Source organism: Colossoma macropomum, unplaced genomic scaffold (assembly GCF_904425465.1).
Source record: "Colossoma macropomum unplaced genomic scaffold, Colossoma_macropomum, whole genome shotgun sequence".
In the NCBI taxonomy this organism is placed as follows: domain Eukaryota; kingdom Metazoa; phylum Chordata; class Actinopteri; order Characiformes; family Serrasalmidae; genus Colossoma; species Colossoma macropomum.
This window is the reverse complement of record NW_023494789.1, coordinates 45,394,343-45,418,192: the sequence shown is the minus strand read 5'-3', so window position 1 is coordinate 45,418,192 and position 23,850 is coordinate 45,394,343. Positions and strand designations below refer to the sequence as shown.

General features: G+C 37.0%; 1 protein-coding gene across 2 annotated transcripts in view; it reads right to left on the bottom strand.

Moving 5' to 3' along the window:
• Window positions 1-23,549, bottom strand: part of LOC118808643 (fatty-acid amide hydrolase 1) — a 31,472-nt gene extending 7,923 nt beyond the window's left edge. For both annotated transcript variants that reach the window (XR_005007294.1, XM_036571475.1), the window contains exons 1-12: window positions 23,005-23,549; window positions 19,004-19,117; window positions 13,070-13,210; window positions 9,904-10,037; window positions 8,418-8,624; window positions 6,268-6,308; window positions 6,013-6,137; window positions 5,394-5,519; window positions 4,802-4,899; window positions 3,112-3,211; window positions 2,909-2,952; window positions 2,543-2,582 (exon numbers count right to left, since the gene is read on the bottom strand). Coding sequence is in view for 1 of the 2 variants with exons in the window: in XM_036571475.1 (XP_036427368.1) it covers window positions 2,543-2,582; window positions 2,909-2,952; window positions 3,112-3,211; window positions 4,802-4,899; window positions 5,394-5,519; window positions 6,013-6,137; window positions 6,268-6,308; window positions 8,418-8,624; window positions 9,904-10,037; window positions 13,070-13,210; window positions 19,004-19,117; window positions 23,005-23,190 (1,356 nt within the window). In the remaining variant the exon portion in view is untranslated. The remainder of the gene's footprint in view (window positions 1-2,542; window positions 2,583-2,908; window positions 2,953-3,111; window positions 3,212-4,801; window positions 4,900-5,393; window positions 5,520-6,012; window positions 6,138-6,267; window positions 6,309-8,417; window positions 8,625-9,903; window positions 10,038-13,069; window positions 13,211-19,003; window positions 19,118-23,004) is intronic.
• Window positions 23,550-23,850: the final 301 nt, after the last annotated feature.

Below are 23,850 nucleotides of genomic sequence, written 5' to 3'. Positions count from 1 at the left end.
AGGGAATGCAAAACATTTGTGAGGGAACGCATTTTTTCCAAGGAAATGCAAAACATTTGCAAGGGACATATTTGTGACATATTTATCATGAAAAAGGCGAATTTCTGCAAATGACAAGTTTGCATTTAAATGTAATCCTCCTGGTATTCACCCCTGATTTTATAATGTACTTGTAATCTGATTACTGTCTTTTTACTGTAACTAACAGAACACAGTTGCTTTTTTGTATCCTGATTATGTAACGCTGTTACATGTTTTCCTTACTACGCATCCCTGTGAACCAATTATCGGTTAACCGCAAGGAAGGAAAAAACAAGGACAAATGGATTTCAGCCAAGATTAATATACATGAATGTAGGGCTCTTTAGGTGACCACACTGGTGTAGCAGCATGCAGAAGAACCCATTTTAAAATATGACTTATTATTTAAAAATAGCTGAGAGAAATCCCTATGTTTTCATGTTGGATGAGTAACAAAGACCAACTAGTTACTTCTTCAGAGGTTCATGTGAGCTAAGCAAGGTAACCAGTACAGCACTGCATACTGATGAGGACTCATTGTCTTCTTACAGGTGGACAATGTGCCAACATGTTAGTTTGTTTGAAATCTATTTTCACTGTTTCTGTACCTAGCTACATTAGCTAGAGTAGTTAGCAAAAAAGCTGCGCCAAACCCAGTTGTGCTCTCTTTGTCTTCTCAGTCACAACCTTAACAAGGCCCATGTTAAGGCACTAAAGTTTTATCGTAACAGAGTGTAATATTGTGCCGAGCACCCATCCCCGTCATCCGGATCCCGCACATCGCTGAGGGATGCGAGTGACAGCAGGAGGAGGACGTCAGCCGCCAGAGAAGGGACGATGGCGATGACAGCAACGAGAGGCATGAAGACGGGATGCGAGTCCCTAACTCCTCTGCCCAGGCCCCGCCCCCTGTTCCTCAGTGAGGCCGCTTCACTACACCTCAAGTTCGAACCAGGTGGCCGAGATGCGGAGAAGGGGAGGCGATGGGGAGGCGGAGCAACAAGCCATTTTCCCTCTAGGCTCAGGAGCAGTGGGAACACAGAGAGGGAGGGAGGGACGAGCAGAAGTAGCAAGAGACGGAAGACTAAAGAGCTGAAGCTCAAGTGAGAAAAAGTTTGTTTTGTGTGTGTTTGGAGCGAAAATTAAAATGGCTGCTGCAAACTTCAACCCTGCCTCCAGCGTCTTTCCTGAGGTCAGGGTAGCACATGACGTGCTACAAATTTACTTACTCTCAAATGTGAGTGAATGTCACACTTTGCAGTCATGTTAAAGCATAAACGGTTTCACTGAATTGCTGGTCTATATATTTTCTCCATCTTTCTGTGAAAAGACAAAGTGAATACTTGAACAGTGATTTCAGTACTTGAATGCTGGCACCTTGAATGGTTAACAGAGTACCAGGAGTGGCATGGGATGGCCAGTGTCACCCTAATATGAATCATGGCTACCCTTCTGGCCACTCCAGTAATATACAATGAGACAGACAGCCATCATCAATAAAGCAGAAACCAGAGAAAACAGTCACCCTACCTACCCCATGTGAACAGTTACATGTTACGAAGAAAATCTGCCATCAGGGTAGTTACCAGTCAGTTATAAGAGTTGATGATGCTGCATTTAATAGGCTAATTTGCAAAGAAAACAGGCAAGTGAATGTGCGTTTGTGCCTTTTGCATGGGCTCTTTGTTTATCATGTTAACTAGTTACTTTTTACAGGTGAAAACATGCATGTGTTGGAGGCTTGATTCTATTTGTAGAATAAATTTGTGCTAAAGCTAGAACAGCCTATTCTCTCTTACCTTACACAGTGCTGTCTGTACAGCTTTATAATCATTAGACTCATGTATAGCAAGGGCCTAAAGCAGGCTTGTCAAACAAGTGCTACGGGGATTAGCGTTTACCTTCACATAACACTCTGAATTCACCTCATGAAGGCCTCGCTAGTTAGCTGATAAGCTAAGGTGTGTTTAATATGTGCTATAGTCTGCAGTGGTCTGGCCCACAGGGACTGCAGCTTGACACATGAGGCCTAAATAAATAACTTCTGTAGTCTGTCTACATGAAACTTTATGTAAAAAGTTAAACATTTGTGTACTGAAACAAAAGTGAAGCATTTAACTTAATACAAATACAGGATTTCCTCAAAAATGAATAAAATGTATTGCATCAAATTTGTCTTTTAGTTTACTTTTGACAATAATTGTGTTGATGAAATATTTTCTTCATGTGGAAATGATGGATAGATACAGTTTAAATATGTGCAGAGAAGAGTGCCACCCCAATAAAATCTCTGGGTGTAACCTGGACACCCCATTTTAAAAGTTATATTTACGCAACCGCTGAGTACTTGAGTACCCAGATACATCCTTAGTTTCTGACCATACCGCCTTATAGATAGCTGGAGCTCATAAAGTGGCTAATAAATGGAAGTATCAAGTAGGGGTTTCTAATAAAGTGGACAAGAAATGTATTTGAACTGATTAAAAATAGACAAGTACTCATATCACATTCATATCAATACCTCAATAGTGTAGTGTTGTTTCCACAGTTCTGCAACAGAGCTATGGACACACACACACACACACACACACAAAGCTGTTTGATCAAGTCAACATAATAAATATAGATGCAATATAAAACATGGCTTTTACTCTATAGTCTAAAACAATAACTTTCTGTGCCCCTTAATTACCCATATAAACTGAGTTTGAAATATTCCAGCACCAACCACACCTGAGTCAGACAGGACCATATCTGGTATATCAGTTTAGCTTTGTACAAAAGCATGAACTGTTCTATGACTTAGTCTTTAAAAAAGCTGAATTCAATTCTGTTAAAAACAGTGGACCAACAGTCATTTTTGTTCACTTGGCATTTTCATTCTTACTTGACTCCATGAATTGCATCCAAAACTGCAGCCATACGTGGGTACTAAGGAGAATCACAAATAGTACAGATACCTTTAATCACCATCTATTTATAGACATGTTTCTTTATTGCCTGAAATTATTTGAATTACATTTATACTACTTCCTCAGTTAGAGTATATAAACATGACTTTTCTGTATGGGAACAATAAAAGTCACTCACGATAGGTTTGAGGATGATGGAGAAAATTTTGTTAACAAAGCGAGGAAAGATATAAGGCATGATCTGAGACTGCACACAAGGATCAACAGGGCCGCCCTTGCTGAAATCACAAAGGGAACAACAAGGATTAGTGCAAGGCCAGAAATAAAACCTAGACTAAAACATTGCACTGTGAAATTACAGACAAATTACCATCTACTAGTTGCATAACTTTTACAGTAGTTTACTGTAATTTATTATCAGTAAATACAATAAAATATTAAGATCACTGTGATGTGCTGTGATCTGTACTTTTACATAATAACCATACATGTAATGCAACTCAGTAGCCACTGATGGACTATAAATTTACAAATGAAAAAAAGTTACAAAGTACAAAAAACATATTTATTCACTATATATTAAGCTGTACATGCAAAAAATATCTCAAGTATGCATTTCTAAAATTCAAATACACCTTTTACAGACATTTTGCATATAGTTTGCACAAACATGACCAAAAACTTATATCTGGTATTACCAAAAAACAATAGTTTGTGTTTTAGTAAAATGTTTATGCCTTTTTAACTCTCAGCTGCTGTCATATTCCATAATGCTGTGCTGTAGAGCTCAACTTCAACCTCTCAGTAATTTGTTGTGTTATTATCTTAAGATAAGTTGATTTCACAATAACATAATGAACACTCTGTTAGTGTGAAAAATCAATGTTAAATATTGTGAAATCCTGACAATAATTATGTTATGTATATGCAAAATCTATGTTAATTATTTAATTATTTTACTTTATACAACATTGTAAGCTGCTGGAGCTACATTTTTTGGCAGAAGAAATATTAAAAACATATATTAAAACATACATTTGAAAGAATATTTAAGGCCTGTTTTTTTTTCCTCTTTACTTTTTTTTTACTTAATAAAATCATAGCGTGGATGATCTACTGCAACCTAATCACAGCTGTGATGTTTTTCATAATAAACACACTCCTTTCATATTTTACTGCTAAAATTTATTTCATTTTTTCACGTTTATTCTTGCATTCTAAAATGTGCTATAATGCAATAGGAGCACTATAGAGTAACCCTAAGATGCTGAATAATCTTTCCATTCTTCCTAAAAGACAAAATTTGTTCTGTTTTGTCATAATCTTCTATCAAAGTGTTGACTTTGACCCTCTAAAATGTCTTCTGATATAGAGTAATATTAACCAATAATATGTTTCACCTCCCACAACCCCCCTCCTATCAATGCAGAAGAAAAATGTATTATGATTTCTAAATCACACAGACTCTAAGTTTGTACAACAGGACAGGTCTTTATCATTTGCCTTCACGTACTTATGTGAGATAGGTTTCTGCCCTAAATGTAAATGTTCCCAGGCTAAGGTGTACAGTTTACCTTTATTTTATGTAGGTGTTTTTTAATTGTCAAAAACGTTCTTCTTTCTCGCACATCAAATTTACAAAAATGGTTCTTTAAAGAACCATCTTTTGAAAGGTTCTGTAGAGCAGATGCCCAGAGGACCAGTTTGAGAACCACTGCCCTGCGGTCCATTCTTTTGTTCCATCCCTATGTGTTGTGAGTTGTGACGGGATAAAACAATACAAGAACCACTGCTTTAAGGAACCAAAGGACGATCAACAGTAGCTGTCAAATACTAATGATACATTAAGGGAGAAAGATTTGACTCACAGTTGGCTTAGAAGGGTGGTGGCTCCATCAGCAACAGCGCCTTTCACAACATATTCATGCATGGCGGTGTAGATTTCTGGGGGCTTAAATGGAACCAGCTGTAGCAGGGACAGAGAGGAAGACTAAAATGTGCACAGCTGCAGTCTGGACACTAACACATGCTGTATAAATGGCAGATCTAAACTTTCTATATGGAGAACCAGATACTGATTATAGCTTTACCTCATATTGCTGGTTAAAAAAAAATGGAGAATGCAAAATGACATGGTCTGAACTTTCAATGTATGATAACAAAGAAGTTTTATTCCAAGTGATTTTGGAGCATTTCTATTGGTCCATTTACCATGAAATTGTGACATAATGTAAAGAAGATCTGCCATATGGAGTTAAAAAAAGACAAAAAAATATTGTAACTTATATAGGTCTCTCTCTCCCTATTATATATACATATATAATAATGTAATAATGTTAGAGACATATATAATAATGTCTCTACATGGAACACACTTAAATTCTAGTGCATCATCATCTATTTTTTTTTTATTTTATGCAGCTGTTTAGCACATTTTCATTAAAAGCACCATGTGGATACCGTGTGGCCTGCTTGTTCCAGAAGTTTCTTGGTCTCTTGCAAAGCTCGGGCCATGCTCGGAGATGGCTGCAGGTACCCATCGTTCTCATAGTAGCCTATCCTCAGGCGATCTGAACTTTCATACACCTGTGCAAAGAGAGAAGGTGTTATTGATATTGTGAGCCATGTAACCAGGAGGCATGGAGGCAGGATACAAGTGCAAGTAAGCCCACACAGTGATGATGATAATCCATGACAAGGAACAAACAAAGAAAACAGATGAGAAATTACACTGAGAGGTGAAACAGAAAAACAAGAAAACTAAACAAGGGTACATACAAGAGCAAGGTAACAAACACTACATTAGTTAAGACGATGTCAAGCAAAGACCAAGATATAGGGTGTTTATACTAGGTCAGACGAACAAGAAGCACCTATGAACAATTACAGAGAAGGGCTACAGACAAGATATAGGTGCCGAGGATGGTACAAGGGCAGAGCAAGAAAACCTTAACAAACAAAATCACATGGCCCGAGATACAAGGGAAAGTGAACAAGAAGAGAAACCAGATAAAGACAAGGGCAAGGACGTTAAAGCCATTATCAAACCTGTAGTACTGAAGAATACTGAGTGCAGTACCTGTTGGTTGAATGGTAACGGTGGAACTGTAGGGTCCAGAGTAAACATGTCCTCACAAAGCAAAGCTCTCATGCACAGAGCCAAACTCTCCACATCTCGGGCCATGGGACCAATGGAAGACATGACTGTAATTAAGTTTTATTTTATAACACAGTTTTATTCCAATTGCACAATTACACTAGGTTTTCCAAATATCTGACAATAATGTTTGCTGCATGCTCTAGAAAGTTGAGGGAACATATTTTAATACTGTACCTGACTTTATGCCTTTGACACAAGAATTTGCTCCACGCAAACTACATGCAAAATAGACAGGATAAAATTAGCGTTCCTGATAAATGTTCATCATCAATATCAATACATTTTATCAACAAAATATTAAATGATAGTTCTACAAATGTGTGTGAATCATGCCACTGTATCTATCGATCAAAATGGTAAAAACTATGGAAAAGGTTTGATGATGGCTGCTACTACTCTTTGTGGGCATGTAATGTACCCCAATTCCAAAAACGTTGGGACACTGTGTAAAATGTAAATAAATGTAAATAAAAACAGAATGCAATGACTTGCAAATCTCATAGACCCATATTTTATTCACAATAGAACATAGAACACATATCTGATTTTGAAAGTGAGACATGTTACCATTTCACGAAAAACATTAACTTTTGAATTTGATGGCAGCAATCTCATAAAGGTTGGGACAGGGGCAACAATAGGCTGGAAAAGTAAGTGGTACTAATAAAAAAAAAAAAAACAGCTACAGGAGCAATTTGTACCTAATTCACATGACTGGGTATAAAAAGAGCATTTTAGAGAGGCAGAGTCTTTTAGAAGCAAAGATGAGGTTCACCAATCTGTGAAAAACTACGTCTAAAAATTGTACAATAATTTCAAAAATATGTTCCTCAATGTAAAATTTCGAAGACTTTGGATATCCCACCATCTACAGTACATAATGTCATCAGAAGATTCAGAGAATCTGGAAAAATTGCTGTAGGCAAGGGGCAAGGTCGACGGTTAATATTGGATGCTCGTGATCGTCGGGCCCTCAGGCGGCACTGCATTAAAAACAGCATTAAATTCTGTACTGGAAATCACTGCATGGGCTCACTGCATGGGCTCTCAGGGAAGGCCTTGCATATTTCAGCAAGATAATGCTAAACCACATACTGCATCCATCACCACAGCGTGGCTTCACAGAAGAAGCCTGCCTGCAGTCCAGACCTTTCACCAACAGAAAACATTTGGCGCATTATAAAACAAAAAATCTGGCAAAGAAGACCCAGGACTGTTGAGCAGCTAGAATCCTACATCAGACAAAAATGGGACAACATTCCTCTCCCAAAACTCCAGCATTGGTCTCCTCACTTCCCAGACATTTACAGACTGTTGTTAAAAAAAAGGAGGGGATGCTACACAATGGTAGACATGGCCCTGTTCCAAATTTTTTGAGATGCGTTGCTGCCATCAAGTTTTAAATGAGTTAATGTTTTTCATGAAATGGCAAAATGTCTCACTTTCAACATCTGATGTGTTCTATGATCTACTGTGAATAAAATATGGGTCTACAAGATGATTTGCAAATCATTGCATTCTGTTTTTATTTACATACTTTTTTGGAATTGGGGTTGTAATTCAGATACATTTTATAGAGAACAGTATGTTATACAAGCCACATAAGCTATCAGAAGCACAAAAGTCTAAGATTACTTAAAAGTCTAAGATAACTCAATGCTGTTTGAGGTAAGCATGTGATGATTACAGGTATACAGTTTGTACAATGCTAATTTGTGGGGTATAATGCTATGCTTACATGTTGGCATTGAAAAACTGTTGTTCCGCACCTCATAGCAAAATAGGCAAAACAGTAGCATGCAGTCACGTAAACATTGCTATGGTAATAGTGCTATTTCTGCCTATATGCAGGTCGAAGATGTTAGCCAATATTTTATCCTAAACGCGTTTCCCAATAGTGTTATTCTAAAATAAATAAATCGTGTGTTGAAATTTGGGTGTTTGACTAATGTTAACAGGTATACCTGGGCTTCAAATACAAGCATTCAGCACCTACATTTCTGAAAAAACATCTGAAAAACATCTGATTTATTCCACCACTGATAGCAAATGAAAACTTAATTCCTGATGGAATGTACTGTGCACCGCTGCAGTTAGCGGAACATTGCTGCTGGTGGTGGGAGAATTTTCCATCAAAGCTCTATTAAAAACAACAGAATATCCGGTTTGCCATCATTTATGTGTCACTAACATGTAAGCGCAGCATAAGCTTCCATTACTTATTCACTACATTAGCCTTATGGCTCTAGTGTAAAAAACAAAATGTCTTGGCTGACTGACTACTACCTTTTCCAGTCTTAAGGTACATAAGCATGCATAAAAACCTTATCCTGTTGGATGTGGGCTTGAAGCCACAGATGCCACAGAAGGATGCTGGGATGCGAATGCTTCCACCAATGTCAGTCCCCACACCCAGGATAGAGCCACCCCCTCCAATCAAAGCGCCCTCCCCTCCCGACGAGCCGCCACACGTCTTCTGCAGGTTGCAGGGGTTCACGGTCATCCCGTAGATTGGGTTACTACATTCATAACTACAGTGCATAGAAACAATAAGGCTAGTTAACCCTCTGTGGTTTCAGCAGCCCACACAAATGTGTTCAATAAATTAAAAAAAAGCATAATTTCATAATTTCTAAGTGGGAGCTGATTATTTTAGTTACAAATAATAATAATTTACTCATATTACTTTTTTTCACAAAAACAAAACTACCACTTACGAGACTGTGCTCTGTTTTAAAGTTCCGGAAGTGTAGATAATATTAACTCACTTTAATAACATTTTAACATTTGGCAGGTTAACATTCGCAAAATTTTGATTTAGATCCAGTCAAATGGAACTTTTTTTTTATGGAGCAGCAAACACTGATTAAATGAGCTTAGTGTCAGATCACTTTACTGCTGTAGAATCAGGCGGTATACAACATCAGGATAAACACATGGGGCCGGATTCACAAAATTCACAAAAATTTTCTTTCTTAAGAAAGAAGATTTTCTTAAATGTGTGTTTTTTCTCAACATCATTCTTAAAAAAAAAGTTCAGAAAAATTGCTATTCTTCAAATAACTTCTTAGAAATTCTCTTAAGAATTCTAATTTCTTGAGAGTAATTCTAAGAACAAGTGGTGTTCTTGAAAACATTCTGTCCTTAAATGTTTTCTTAATATTACGATAGCCTCACACTTGTCTTAGGCTCTAAGAAATAATGAGGTAAACATCTAAATTTAACAAACATGGACACTGCCTCTGCTGCTCCTGCCCATCCTTGTCTCTTGCTTTCTGCCATCACCCCACTATTATCGTGTTTTTTTTCTTGTTGGCTATTTCTTCCACTATCACCTCCAGTTCTTGTTTGCTATGTTTTTCAATGCTTGGTTTGATGTATTTCCTCCATTTTGCTGTCATCTGATGGATTAAATAATAGAAATAACAATTCATACAAATGAAAAATTTATCTCACAGTGTTTATGGTAAGCTACAAAATGCATTATAGCCTACATAAGAAAAGGCTTGAGGAACTAATTAAGATGACCTGATAAGAATATCTGAAAACTTCCTAAGTTTTTTCAAGAATTCAATTTAAGAACTTTCTTACAAACTTCTTAGTATGTGCCTTAAGAACCTTTAAAAGTTGTTCTTTTTGTGAATCCAGCCACAGTTTCAAATATTTTTGGTAAAAAGCCCAAGATATTAGTTATGCCAAAAAAAACTACTGAAATTTAAATAGATTGTATGTGATTTGAACATACTCCTGGATTTACTACCCAACCCTGGGTGTGTATTAGGTTGCTTTGTAAATGCTGAAGTTTCTTACTTGAGAAGGCCCTGTGGAACATTGGTTTTGATAAAGGGAATTGCTCCCTGCCTCTTCAGTACAGTGACCACCACACTGTCCATTACTGCAGGGTCATCCAGCCTACACAACATGCCACAAGTAGAGTCATGGCCCTGAATTCACACAGACACATACAGAGACACACAAAAATCATTTGCACAACTTTTACATACATAGCCCTTCCATTTATGAGAGAATTCAACCAATTTTTCTAACTTTCTGCATTGGTTAACATAAGCAAAGTCATTCAGAGTGTTTTGATGTGAAATGCTCAGTTCTAGAGAAACTTAACAACTCAAAATTGTTCACAGTAGTGATGATAGGAACTAGACATCTGAAAATGAAATGCCTCTCAAAGGTACCTCATAGAACGTAATTAAATCCAATGGTTATGAATACGCTGCCTGATGCCTGAGACATTTTACTAATTTAGACATTTAGAGTTTTACAAAAGGTTTTGGGCTAAAACATACTTTTTAAAAATCTGTTCATCGTAGAGAGGTACAAGCTGGGTTTTGAAAGACAAAATAGTCCCCAAAGAAAACGTATTTTTTCAGGTTTACCACTAGTACACATTAAAAGTCAGAAGACACACACATAAAGTAACTCTTTCAACCTACTCCTTTTTTGAAGACCCAAACAAACATTTCCCTCACATGTGTAGGTTTTAAAGTAACAGTACAACAGCAAGGGGATATACTCAGTTGCAAAGACAGAAATCAATTACATCAAAAACAATCAATTTCAAATTACAATATATTGATCAAAGATAGCCTATGCATATGTGTTGTTGACATTGTGACCCCTGGTTCTTATCAACACCACTGTAAAGAAATATGAGTCAGTAAGTTTCTCTACAATGAACCATTTCACATCAATTCCCCTTGATTAGGAATTCTTCTTTAAGGGAACCAAAAGTAACTGTACAATTAGCTGCTCAGTCATTTCTTGGTCAGCACTGTGTCATCATGCACAAAAGATCTAACAAAAGATCCAGAATTAAGTTTAGGCATTTGCATACTGTCTCTGTCCAAAAAAAAGATCTCCATTTTTTTCAAATTTTATTTTTTTTTACTTCATTTGATCACTGCAGATGTCCTTTTCATTGTGTACAAATTTCATGATAAATGGACAACTAGAAATGCTCAAAAATAACTAGAAATGAAATCTTTTGATTTTAACTTGCATTAAAGAATGTTTTAGCCTTCTGATGCTTACATTTGTTTCTAAACAGTTATAATATATATAAATATATATATATATATATATATATATATATATATATATATAGTTGTTCTGTCTTAGCATGAGGAGCAAACAAATTTCTCTGAAATTGTAACTTCATAGAAGAAAAGCTCATAAAATGTTCACACACTGGGGAAATGTCTGACACTAAATGTTGTTGTTGTGTTGGTGGAAAAATGTGGACCATTTGGGGAGCACTTTGACGACCATGATGGTGCTTTCAAATTCTGTAAAAATACTAAAATAAAAAGGTAATTGAAGAATCACATGCGGGAAAAAATTGTGTTATAAGTAAAACAACAAAATGTCAATGCCAGGACAGTAGGCCATCATAAGGTGTGCCAAAGGAAGGGTGTATTTTCAATATGCAAGAATGCACTGGTGAGTTTAGCAACCATCAACAGCTCAACAGCTTAACTGCTCAACAGACCACGAACATTATCCAGAAGGTAGGCATCAATGTGTCAAGGACAATCACGAAGGGAATAACTTGACCTCAGCTCAAAATGACATTTACTGATAATGGATGAACAGAAAGTCCAGATTAAAATTGTATATAAGGTTGCAAAAAATCACATGTTTGTGGGACAAAGGTCAGCTTCTACCAGACTGATGTACAGAGGAATGTTATATATATAAAAAAAACGGCACGGCTCATGACCCAAAGCTAGCCACCTCATATGTTAAACGTGGTGGCATTGGCATGTATGGATGCTGTTATAGCACTACATGTCTACTGGTGCATTGTGATGCATTGACCTGAGGGTGGGGACTGAACTGCATCGCTTTTGGCCAAAATAAAATTTTGCTTTGTGTATTGTTTTTATGACCTGTATTTCAATATTGTGTAAATAGTTCCTCCAGACACATTTGGGCTTTTACTGTATAATTTTGAGCTTTTTTATCACTCTGATCCAAATGTCTCAAATCTCTGATTTTACTGGAACAATTTAGGATCATCTTTAAAAATACACTTAATACACAAAAGTGACTGACACAGTCATATGCAAAATTTTAGCTGCCCATGGTCAAATTAACATGGTTTGCTTTGTTGTACACATCCTCGACAGAGAACCCACTTACTCTTTACGTATTTAACATATTGGGGAAAAATGCCTGTGCAAAAGTTATGTCACATTTCATATTTTATTTTTTTCCAGTATGTTAAACTATATACAGTACATTAAAATATACAGAAAAAATTCCAATTTTTTAAAAGGATGTTTTTCCTTTTTTACTTTAAAAATCAACAAAACTTCTGCATGACTGTATGTCCAAAAGTTTGCAGACATCTGATCATCCAGTGTATCTTCTGAAATCAACTGTATTACTAGGAAGTCGGTTCTCTTTTGCTGCACTAACAACCTCTACTCCTGTGGGAAGGCTTTACACTAGACGCTGGAACATTGCTGTGAGGATTTGATTGCTTTCAGCCACAAAAACATTAGTGAGGTAAGGTACTGATGATAGATGATCAGTTCTGTATCACAAACACCATTCATCCGATTCCAAAGCTATCGGATGGTCCTCCACTCCAGAGAACACAGTTCTGCTCTATAGTGCTGGGGGCATTATATCCCTCTAGTATATGCTTGGCATTGTGGTATGGTGACATTAGGCTCATGTGATGAGATTATTAAACTGTGTGTGTAAGTGAACACCTATGTCAGTAATGAATACACCTTAAAGTTACTAAACTCACTGATTGGAAGGGCTGCCTGGACGCCTTTGGACATACAGTGTAGTTACACAGTAGTGTAATACAGACAATAAAAACAATGCTCAAAGCTTTCTGTTAGACATAATCATATCTAACATTACAAAATTGATGCAGCAATTGCTACCTTCATAGCATTTTTACATCCTTAACAAAAGAAAACTATTTTTCCCCTCTCTGTACCTTGTACCCAATGTTTTCCTTAATGCTTATGGGAACTCCGCAGAGAAGGCCATCTCTGTGGGACTCGATTTCTGACAACTGCTTCACGCTTTCCATCAGAACGTCAGTGCTGCAGTTCAGTTTCCTGTTCACCTCCAGAACCTGTAGACCGAAACACAGGGACATCCTCACTACTGATCAATCAAATAGAGCCACTATAAACTAACACATTCAGCTATATGCAGGGCAGGTCATGTTAAATGATCAACAAGCACCACTATGACTGAAGTTAAAAAGACATCAACAAAATGTCATATGGTAAAAATTGCTAAATTTATATACATGCACAAGTTTCAAGATCGTGTTTTGTTGATTTTCTAGATAAACATAAGTTAACACATCCTCTACAGGATACAAACTTAAATATGCATTTTTTCAATCATGTACTGGCTGGTGCTTTTGAGTTATGCTCAAAATTAGCTAAAATAACCATCTAAACAGTCACTACTGAAACATTTGGATGATTTTGGTAGTGACAAAATTGAATGTTTAATCATTTGTTTTAATAAAACAAACATAATTAGGACATAGAGTCAGTCACAGCAAAAGGATTTAAATTAAAGTCCAGGTCAGTTTTGAGTCCGAAATGTGTTTCCAACTCTGAACCAATCTGGAAGAATGATGTGTATACTAAGTGATAGAAAATAACATCCAGCTTTCTGAAAAAGTTGATCAAATTAGATTTAAATAGCTATTTATCTGGACAGTAAGCATTTATTTGCTCAGAAAAAAGCAGTATTATTCATAATATTAATACTACACTAATAAATACAAATTATATTTTTACAGTAAGTATTGATTTTTGTATGTCAGTGTGCTCGTTTAACCATTTCCAAACCTCTCCTCATGGCAGCCTAGTATTACTTGTAGTTATCATCCAACATCTGTTTTGGCTTTTTACTGTATTTATGTTTATTTGCATTTGTTCTAATAAAATAGTGATTTTACAAGCAAAAACACACATACTGCCAAGACAAATGGTTTTGAATAATGCACCGTTTCATGTAAAGTTATAAAAGTGGGGCATAGGTGTCTTTACCTTGCACTTTCTCAGTTAATGGTTTGCAGAGTAAACATGACACGTGTGAGTCAGGGTCTGACATAATGTATTGAAATGTAAAGCCATAATCTGCAAGAACATGTGAGTACATGGTACAGTAGTGACCTGAATCCAAACTGGTGCCAACAAAGCATGTTTCTCCATAGACTTCCATTTTACCTTGCTTTCTGACAATTATTTTTCCTCAAATAACATTTCAGTCTGTATTTCTTGGTTTTAGTTCAGTTGTATGAAAAATTTGCCCTGCTGGAGTTTTTAAGACCTCAGGGTCACTGCTGGACTGAGAATAGTCCACTAACCAAAAATATCTATCCAACAGTGTCCTGTGGGCAGCATCTTTGACCACTGATGAAGAACTAGAGGATTTTATGATATGCATCAGGATTTTTATTTTTTGAGGTCTGACAAATTGGAATAGAAAAGCATGGTACACATGATTTATATTTATATTTATATTTTCATCTTTGTAGTGCTCTTTAGTCACACCATCGAACATCACCACATCATGGAACACCTGACTTTTATTTTATCTGTTAAAGCATTTACTTTTTAGTTTAATATACTTGAGTATGTTGATATTTTTTACCTTTGCTCTGTACTTCTACTTTTAAGATTTCACTTAAGTATAGTTTCTCTGTATTTCATCCACCCCTGCCAGCAACATACAGGTGTATGCAAAAGTATGGGCGACTATGGCCATATTATATATTTTGTTGATTTTCCAAGTGAAAATAAGTTAACACAACCTCTACAGAGAACACATTTTGCTGTACATTTTAAAGCACAATTACAGTTTATTTGCTGAATTTTACACAATGGAAACAATAGTTATGGCACACTTTATGTTTTGTTTTTTCCAATATGTTAGACTCAGCAAATAAACAGAAACTGTACACTTTTTTGCTGAAAATGCCATATTTAAGTTTGTTCCCTGTAGAGAATGTGTTTACTTATTTTCACTAAGGAAAATCAGCAAACTATGAAATTCAAACTTTGGCATTCAAGTGTATAACCAGGCCTTATCTATGCTTAAAAAGAATGGTTGTACATAAGCCTGGAAAAACATTGTGTAAGGCTCAAACAGGTCAAGATAAACTATTTTTAGAGACTTTTAGTCAAGCAGTAGTGACAACCTAATCATTTACTAAACTACATAAACAAGCCTACAAAAAAACAGTCTTGGCATCCATATCACGTCTCACAAAGCATCAGATTGCTTGAAAGGCTTTACAAAATCTGCACTGTTAACCTTCCCAGCACTTCTCTCCCATCACCTGCCTCTACATGTCGACAAAATGATCTTGCACTATAAATCTGGGGCACTGTAATGATGTTTTAAAAAGCTTAATACTCCAGTCTAAAAGTGAAAGAACAGACTGTCATTTGAAAACAGATCTGATCAGAACATACAAGTTAGTCTGCGTTGTTCAACTTCTTGTTGTGGTTCAGATGTCCTATGGTTAAAAAACCTGTGAAAAAATGTGACCCTGAAAAATTCAGTGCACCCAGTTCAGAATTCAGGTTAATAAACAGTCTCATGAAAGATCAGTTATATAACCAGTTTCATGTAAAGTTATAAACGTGGGGCATAGGTGTCTTTACCTTGCTCATTCTCAGTTAATGGTTTGCAGAGTAAACATGACAGACATGAGTCAGCGTCTGACATAATGTACTGAAATGTAAAGCTATGGTCAGCAAGAACATGGTACAGTAGTGACATAAATCCCATCTGGTGAGAAAAAGCATGTTTCTCCATAGACTTCCATTCAAATGACATTTTACCTTGCTTTCTGACAATTATTTTTCCCCAAATAACATTTCAGTCTGTATTTCTCAGTTTTAGTTCAGTTGTGTGCAAAACAGCCCTGACCCAAACTGATGTTTTGTTAATTTTCTAAGTAGAAACAAGTACATATCTTCTACAGAGAATACATTGTATTGTACAATTACTGTTTATTTGACATATTAAAAAACATAAAATCTGGCCTGTGCAAAAGTTATGAAACACTGGACATTTTATGTTTTATTTTTTAATATGTTAAAAATGGAAATTGTGCACTATAGTTTAAAGAAAATGCAATATTTACATTTGTTCCCTGTAGAGCAGTGGTTCCCAAACTATGGTACGCATGCTGGCAGGGGTATGTCAAATGACACTGGGGGTACGCCAGAAAATTCCAACATTAATCGTCATTTAATTTCATTTAAATCAGATACTTCCCAAATATGGGCGATGCAAACAGCTTCCAGCACAGGGCAAACTTGACCTCTAAAAAAATCAGGGTTGTATTAGAGAAAAAAAGTGTTTTACTTCGGCCCCTCCTGAACATTGCAGGTTCAGGAGAAACTAACAACAGTAGAGTTAATTCAGTTTATCACGTGCTGCAGTATGGGTGAATGAAGTCAGTATCCTTTACTAACTGTATGATCCTTGTAAGTCATGTACTTGAGTTAGTTACACTTTCTAAGACCCAGTTTAAATCACGGTTTTCGTAAGTTTTTAGTTTGTAGCTGCTGCAATCAGCACTTATCCATTAGCATTTATGCTAAATTATTAAAATGTGTTAAATTCTGAGCAGAGGATGCTACTGTGAACGATCTGCTCAGGTTAGTGAACATTTTGTTACACACTGTTCATTTTACAGCTGCAGACTCTCTCCCACACACACAATACTCACATGCACAGCAAAGGTCTTTAGGATCAATTATGTTTTCTAACATATGCATCTGAGGACATAACCCTGAGGGTACCATCCCAGTGGCAAGTTAGTACCTATTTTCTGAGAGTGTATATCTGGTGTATTATATTATCATAATATCATCATTGTATGCGACTGCATGTACATCTTTCAATGTCACTTCTGTTCGTGATATAATTCTCCAATTTGTTTCAGGATTGATGAACGAAGTAACGAACAAACTAACTAACTAACAAAGTAACGAACTAACTAACTAACTAACTGAATAAATAACTAACTCCCTCACTCCCTGTCTGTATGTCACATGATTTATACTTATAATTTCCATTCCCTCTGAAAGTCAAGACTTCCAAGTAATGCTCTGTTTAAAGGGTTTCCCTGTGGAAAAATTATAAATATTTTATATGGGTAAACCATATGGGTTGACAACAATTACATCTTAAAATGCCTGAGAAATACAACCCCCATTTTCAAAAAAGTTCAGATGCTGTGCGAATGTAAATAAAAATAGAATGCAATGATATGCAAATCATGTGAGCCATATTTTTAAAGCAAAATACTACAAAGACAACATATCAAATGTTGAAACTGAGAAATCCTTTTATTTTTTGAAAAATATATGCCCATTTTGAATTTGATGCCGACAACACATTCCAAAAAAGTTGGGACAGGAGCATGTTTACCACTGTGTTTCATCACCTGTTCTTTTAGCAACTCTCTGTAAGTGTTTGGGAACTGGAGACCAATTGATTTAGTTTTGAAAGTGAAATGTTTTCCCATTCTTGTTTCATATAGGATTTCAGTTTCTCAACAGTTCAAGATCTCTTTTGTCGTATTTTTCATTTCATAATGCGGCAAATGTTTTCAGTGGTGACAGGTCTGGACTGCAGGCAGGTCAGTTTAGCACCTGGACTCTTTAAATATGGAGCAATGCTGTTGTAATACATGCAGAATGTGGTTTGGCATCGTCTTGCTGAAATAAGCAAATCCTTCCCTGAAAAAGACGTCATCTGGATGGCAGCATATGTTGCCCAAACCTGTATATATCATTCAGCATTAATGGTGCCTTTCCAGATGTGCACACCACCCATAACCATCATGAATACTGTCTTTTGAACTGTGCACTGATAACAAGCTGAGTGGTCTTTAGCCCAGAGGACACAGTGTCAACGATTTCCAAAAAGAATTTCAAATTTTGATTTGTCGGACCACAGGACAATTTTCCACTTCGCCTCAGTCCGTTTTAAATGAGCTTGAGCCCAGAGAAGGCGGCAGCATTCCTTGATCCTGCTTATATATGGTTTCCTCTTTGCGTTTCAGAGTTTTAACGTGCATTCATAGATGCAGTGATGAACTGTGTTCACAGACAGTGGTTTATGGAAGTGTTTCTGAGCTCATGCAGTGATTTCCACTACAGAATCATGTCTGTTTCAAATGCAGTGCTGCCTGAGGGCCCAAAGATCATGGCCAGCAAATACTGTTTTTTGGCCTTGTCCCTTGCATACAGAGATTTCTCCAGATTCTCCGAATGTTATTGTGTGCTGTAGATGATGAAAAGCAAAAGTTCTTTGCTATTTTATGTCGAGAAACGTTATTCTTAAATTGTTGCACTATTTGATGGTGCAGTCTTTCACAGTTTGGTGAACCCATCCTCATCTTTACTTCTGAAAGACTCTCTGGGATGCTCTTTTATGCCCATATCATGTTACTGACCTGTTGCCACCAACTTACACAAGTTTACCAGCCTTTTGTTGCTCCCATCTCAACTTTTTTGGAACGTGTTGTTGGCATCAAATTCTAACTGGGCATATGTTTTTCAAAGAACAACAACATTTTTTCAGTTATGTTGTCTTTGTACTATTTTCAGTTAAATATAGGGTTTAAATGATTTGCACATCATTGCATTTTGTTTTTATTTACGTTTTGCACAGCGTCCCAACTTTTTTGAAAATGAGACTGTACTTGTGGGCAGACCAGAACAAAATGTTCAAAATGTGATGTTGGATAAGTGTATACATATTGTAGGCTATTAAAGATTAACTGATGATTTTAAAAGAGCCCTTTGATGATTGTAGTAAGATGCGAAACGCTGCAGAACATTGCTCTAAAGGATCATGAGATGTAAGTGGACTGAACCTTGTCCATGTAGGCATGGAGCACAGCATCAGGTTGCAGGGATCCAGCTTTTATCTGCTTAGTGAGCTCAGCCAAGGGAAGATCCACAATGGGACTCAGATCAAGCCCAGGATTCTGCAAAAACAGGAGAGAAAGGAATATGAACACAATATTGGGTCCCATTGACAGTAAACTGACTACATGATGGTTACATGTAGTACAGGTTGTATATTCATTCATCAATTCATTCATGTGTTTTGCACAATTCAAGACGTTAGTATACTTTTCCCACATGCTGTTGTTCTTTCATTACCTCAGCTCAGACAACATATACATGTGTATAATATGAACATTTTTAAAATCTCTTTAGTGACACTGTTAAACGTTCACCTGCATTTGTAGGCATCAATACCATATTTACTATAACTAATGTCAATGTTGTTTCGCTGTTACCCAAAAAGCATTGAGTACACCCTCCCCATGTCCCTGTCCCCCTCTCCCTCCCCATGTCCCTGTCCCCCTCTCCCTCCCCATGTCCCTGTCCCCCTCTTTGCTCAGAAAGATCTCTTGGGCCACTTCAACACCATCAGCAGCAGTCTTGTCCTTCACTTCCTCTGGCAGCATAGAGCAGCATATAGTTCAGTGTGTGCGACTGACAGCAGCAGCAGAGTTACAAAACACTGATAGCACTCTGTGATGTGCTCAGGTGCCACAGTAGAGAAGGTAGAGACAGTTATTCTGGGAACCAGCTGGAATCCAGTATGCCTGTAATGTCCTTTATTCCTGTGTTGATTAGAAACAGAAGTAATCGAGTGCATTCAGCTTCGGTAAACCAGTCTAATCTGGTAGCTGTATCACAGCAACCTCAGACTGCCCCAGGGGCTCCCATTATCTCTTCAAAGCCAGCTCCACTTGATTTTCAGATCTCAAGCCAACAAATCATTTTGGTGAATGACATTACAATATCTTACAGTCTAGATTTTCTGCTTCTCACTGAGATGCGGTTAGCAGAGGGCAGCAGTGCCACTATTCTCAATAACACAGATCCTGCAAACTAAATTACTGTGAACTGTCAGCTGGAGCAGCTGTTCTATTTGTAGATGCATTCCAGTACAAAGACAGTGCACTTGGTAACTTTATTTCTGTGATACACCGCTGTTTCACATTGAAAAGGTGCTCCCAGAATTTGAATCATTTACAGACCCCCAAGATACTCTGCAATATTCACGGAACCAATGTCAGTTATCTTCACTGATTACTATTATTTTTATCATAATCAGTGACATCCACATAGATGGTGACACGGACAATAATGCCAGAGAAGTTTTTGCCTTACTTGACACTTTTGGTCTTTAGCAGCAAGTCAAAGAGCCTATGCACACTCTAAGCCACACCCTGGACCTGGTTATATTCAAGGATCTCTATATTGTGCCATTATGATTAAGGACTTGGCCCTTTCTGATCATCTCTGTGTCTTCTTTGATTATTGATCTCTGACCTCTCTCCTAGTACATAGTTTATGGAGGCCATAGCTGTGTCACCAAACAAAAGTGTAGAGTCAGCTGATGTACATTTAGATCATTTTAACTTGACAATATCTAACGTCATGGTTGTTGCTGCACTGGTAAGAGTCAAGAAAACTCTGAGCAAACAGAAAGCTTCATAAATCACATAAATACAATCTGCAAAACTGCTTACTATCACCTTCATAATATCTAAAAGGTTCAGGACATCTTGACTACACTACTGTAATGCTCTCCTATGTGGCCTGGCACAGGTCTACCTTAATGAAATTACTGTCAGATATGTTCCTACTTGGATTTAGGTCATCTGATAGCCTGAAGTCCCTAAAACAAGGCTGAGGAGTAGAGAGGCTGCATTTAGTCATTACGGCCCAAAGCTCTGGAATTCTCTTCACTGAATTACTTAATGCCTTTAAAATGAATCTTAAAATATATTGTGCAGATTAGCTTTGCTCTGATTTTAGTTTATGTTGCTTTTATTTATATCATGTATTTTATGAAATCTTTTCTTTAATTTCTTATTTACTCTGAAAGTCACTTTTTTCTTTGTAACGCACGTTGAACTGCTCTCCTGTATGAAAGGTACTATATAAATAAAGATGATTATTATTATTGTTATTATTATTATAATTATATTACTATTATTATACTCAAATCATCTTTTCTTCCTTTAGCTAAAATAATTAAGAAAGTTATTTACACTCAATTCATAAATTTTTTTAACTTAAAATCTTATTTTGACTAATTTCAAACATGCTTCCAACCTCACAACAGTACTCAAACTGCCCTTATAAAAGTGCTGAATGATATATGGCTGAATACTGACTCAGGTAAAATATCATATCTGGTACATCTTAGAGCTGATTTAGACACTATAGATCATAAAATACTTCTAGAAAGGTTGAAAAACTGGGTCAGACTTGTCGAGACAGTCCTTAATTTGTTCAGGTTGTATTTATAAGGCCGGAGTTACTTTGTCACTGTTAGCAGTTATAAATCTGAAAGGGTGGCATTGACATACGGAGTCCTCCAGGGATCAGTTCTCAGACTCTCTTTTGTTCAATCTGTCTATGCTGCCTTTTGATCAAATGCTACAGAACAACATTAATTACCACAGTTTTGCAGATGATACACAGATATGGCTCTCTCACGCTTTCATGCTGCAAAGAACCCTTTAAGCATGCAAAGGGTTCCTTGAGTGTTCAGGGTTCTACATAGAACCATTTTCTTTACTAAAGAACCCTTGAAGCACCATCTTTTTTTCAAATGTTTTATGAAAACTCACTCTGATGTCTGAGACATTATGTTATAATAGTTTTGTGATTAAGTTTAGGCCTAGATTCTTTTATTTTAATCCATTCAGAGGGGTATATGCATGGCATTGTGATTTAAACAGTCCCCAAAAAACTCTTTTTTTTCCAGGTTTACCGGTATTTTACCATCATCAACATTACATATGAAGACTCACAAGACATTTTTAGGTTCACTGGTGGGTTTGTACAGTGTTGGGCAAAATACTTTGAAAAAGTTGTGGTGGCTGAATACTGAACACACTGTCCTAAAATGTATTCATTAATGTATCCTATTACAATACATAAAAAGAAACATATTCATAATGTATTAGAATGCATTTGCAATACATCTTGGTAAGGCAGGGGGGAAACCTTTTTTTTTTTATTATTCATACTGTTCCTAGCTGTTACTGGTTGGCAGTTGTCTTCATGTAACTATTCTGTTCATATGTATTATGAAAATTCCTTATCATTTAAAAAAAGAAAAAAATTTCTCACTGCCTGCTTCAGTCCTGTGCTGCTCCCACAAACCCCCAAGCAGAAATACAACACCTATGCTAAACTTATCACTTGCAAACAAGTCCACTACTAATTAAGAAGATTATTAATTTAATCATTCCTTTAAAACTGCTCAGTAACACTGAGATTAATAACTGATTCATGACAATGATTTATCGGTCTACTCAGGCTTTAGCATGAATTTCAGTGTTTGTAAAGAAGCCACTAAGAATTCGTCTAACAAGCATGTTTGCTATGTTGTGCACTGATTCTAAAATAGTTTCTAAACAAGCATTGATGTTTTTTCTTTTAAATATTGCATGTTTTTCATTATTTAGTGGGCAAGTAATCTCAAAGTATTCTCCTAAAAATGTAACTGTTTTCTAAATACTGCCTTTACAAAATGTAACTAGGACTGAATACAGATACTACTGAATACAACCCTGGTTTTGGAAAATAAATAAAATGGCTATATTTGTGTTTCTATCACCACCACTGCGAAGAAATCTCAGTAGGTAAGTTTCTATATAAATGAACCACTTCACATCAAAACACTCCGAATAACTTCGTTTAAATCTCAACCACTGAATTTTCTACCCTTTACAGAAGGTTCAGATGTGACAGGTCATCATGCCACGTGCATGCAGAGCGTGCTCCGCCTTCTCCGTTGTGCAACAGGTGTGTAAGAGGGGATTTGTGCCTTTTTTACCTTTTCCTTGAACTCTTGCACGGTCTGCTGTGCCTGGCTGAGTCCTGCATCTCTCCTCGCCCGGGCTCGCTGGATCTTCTTCTGGACCTTCTGGTGTCCGAGCCACTTCAGGAGCAGCACAGTGGCACCGGTACAACATGTCAGAGTAGCCACCACTGATGTCCATTCACGATCCATTTCTGGCATGAACTGTCCTCTTCACTTTCAAAACACAAATGTCTGTAGCGGTTTGTATCAGACTTACTGTCAGTGCAAGCAAAAGAAGAAGGTGTGGTGTGAGGACTACGCGCTACGCCCCGCCCATTCAATGTCCCAGGAGCAGAGACTCCTCCACAGCAGTATCTAACAGCAAAGAGCTGAAAGAGTTTACAATATATGAGAACCAAAGACCTACTCCGACCAAGAGCAGTGTGTCTACGGGATAGTACTCTGGGGACACAACATAAGCCCAAAGTCCTGCACGATAAAGCTGAGGGAAGTTCCCACTCGGCAGTCCTCTCTTTGGGCTTACGTAGGCCGGCTTACCAAGACATTGTACTCTGTGAGATATCCAGCCTATGGTTGTCCTTCTGAACTAAGCACAACATGTAGGTCAACACTAGCTGTAACCAGAGCCGTACAGAGAGAGAGAGTTGCGTCAACTCCATTCACTCCAATGGACCTACAGCAATGGCGGATCATGGAGCCCCTCAGTAGTTCCCGGAAGTTAGCAGCAAATACTAGCAGCGCGGCCGAGTTGCAGCAGAATAGACCAATAGATGCAAATTAACATGTATATTAAAGTATGTCAGTGGATTATCCCCGATTAAATTAGTAGATTAAGGAACATTAACAGATAACAGATTA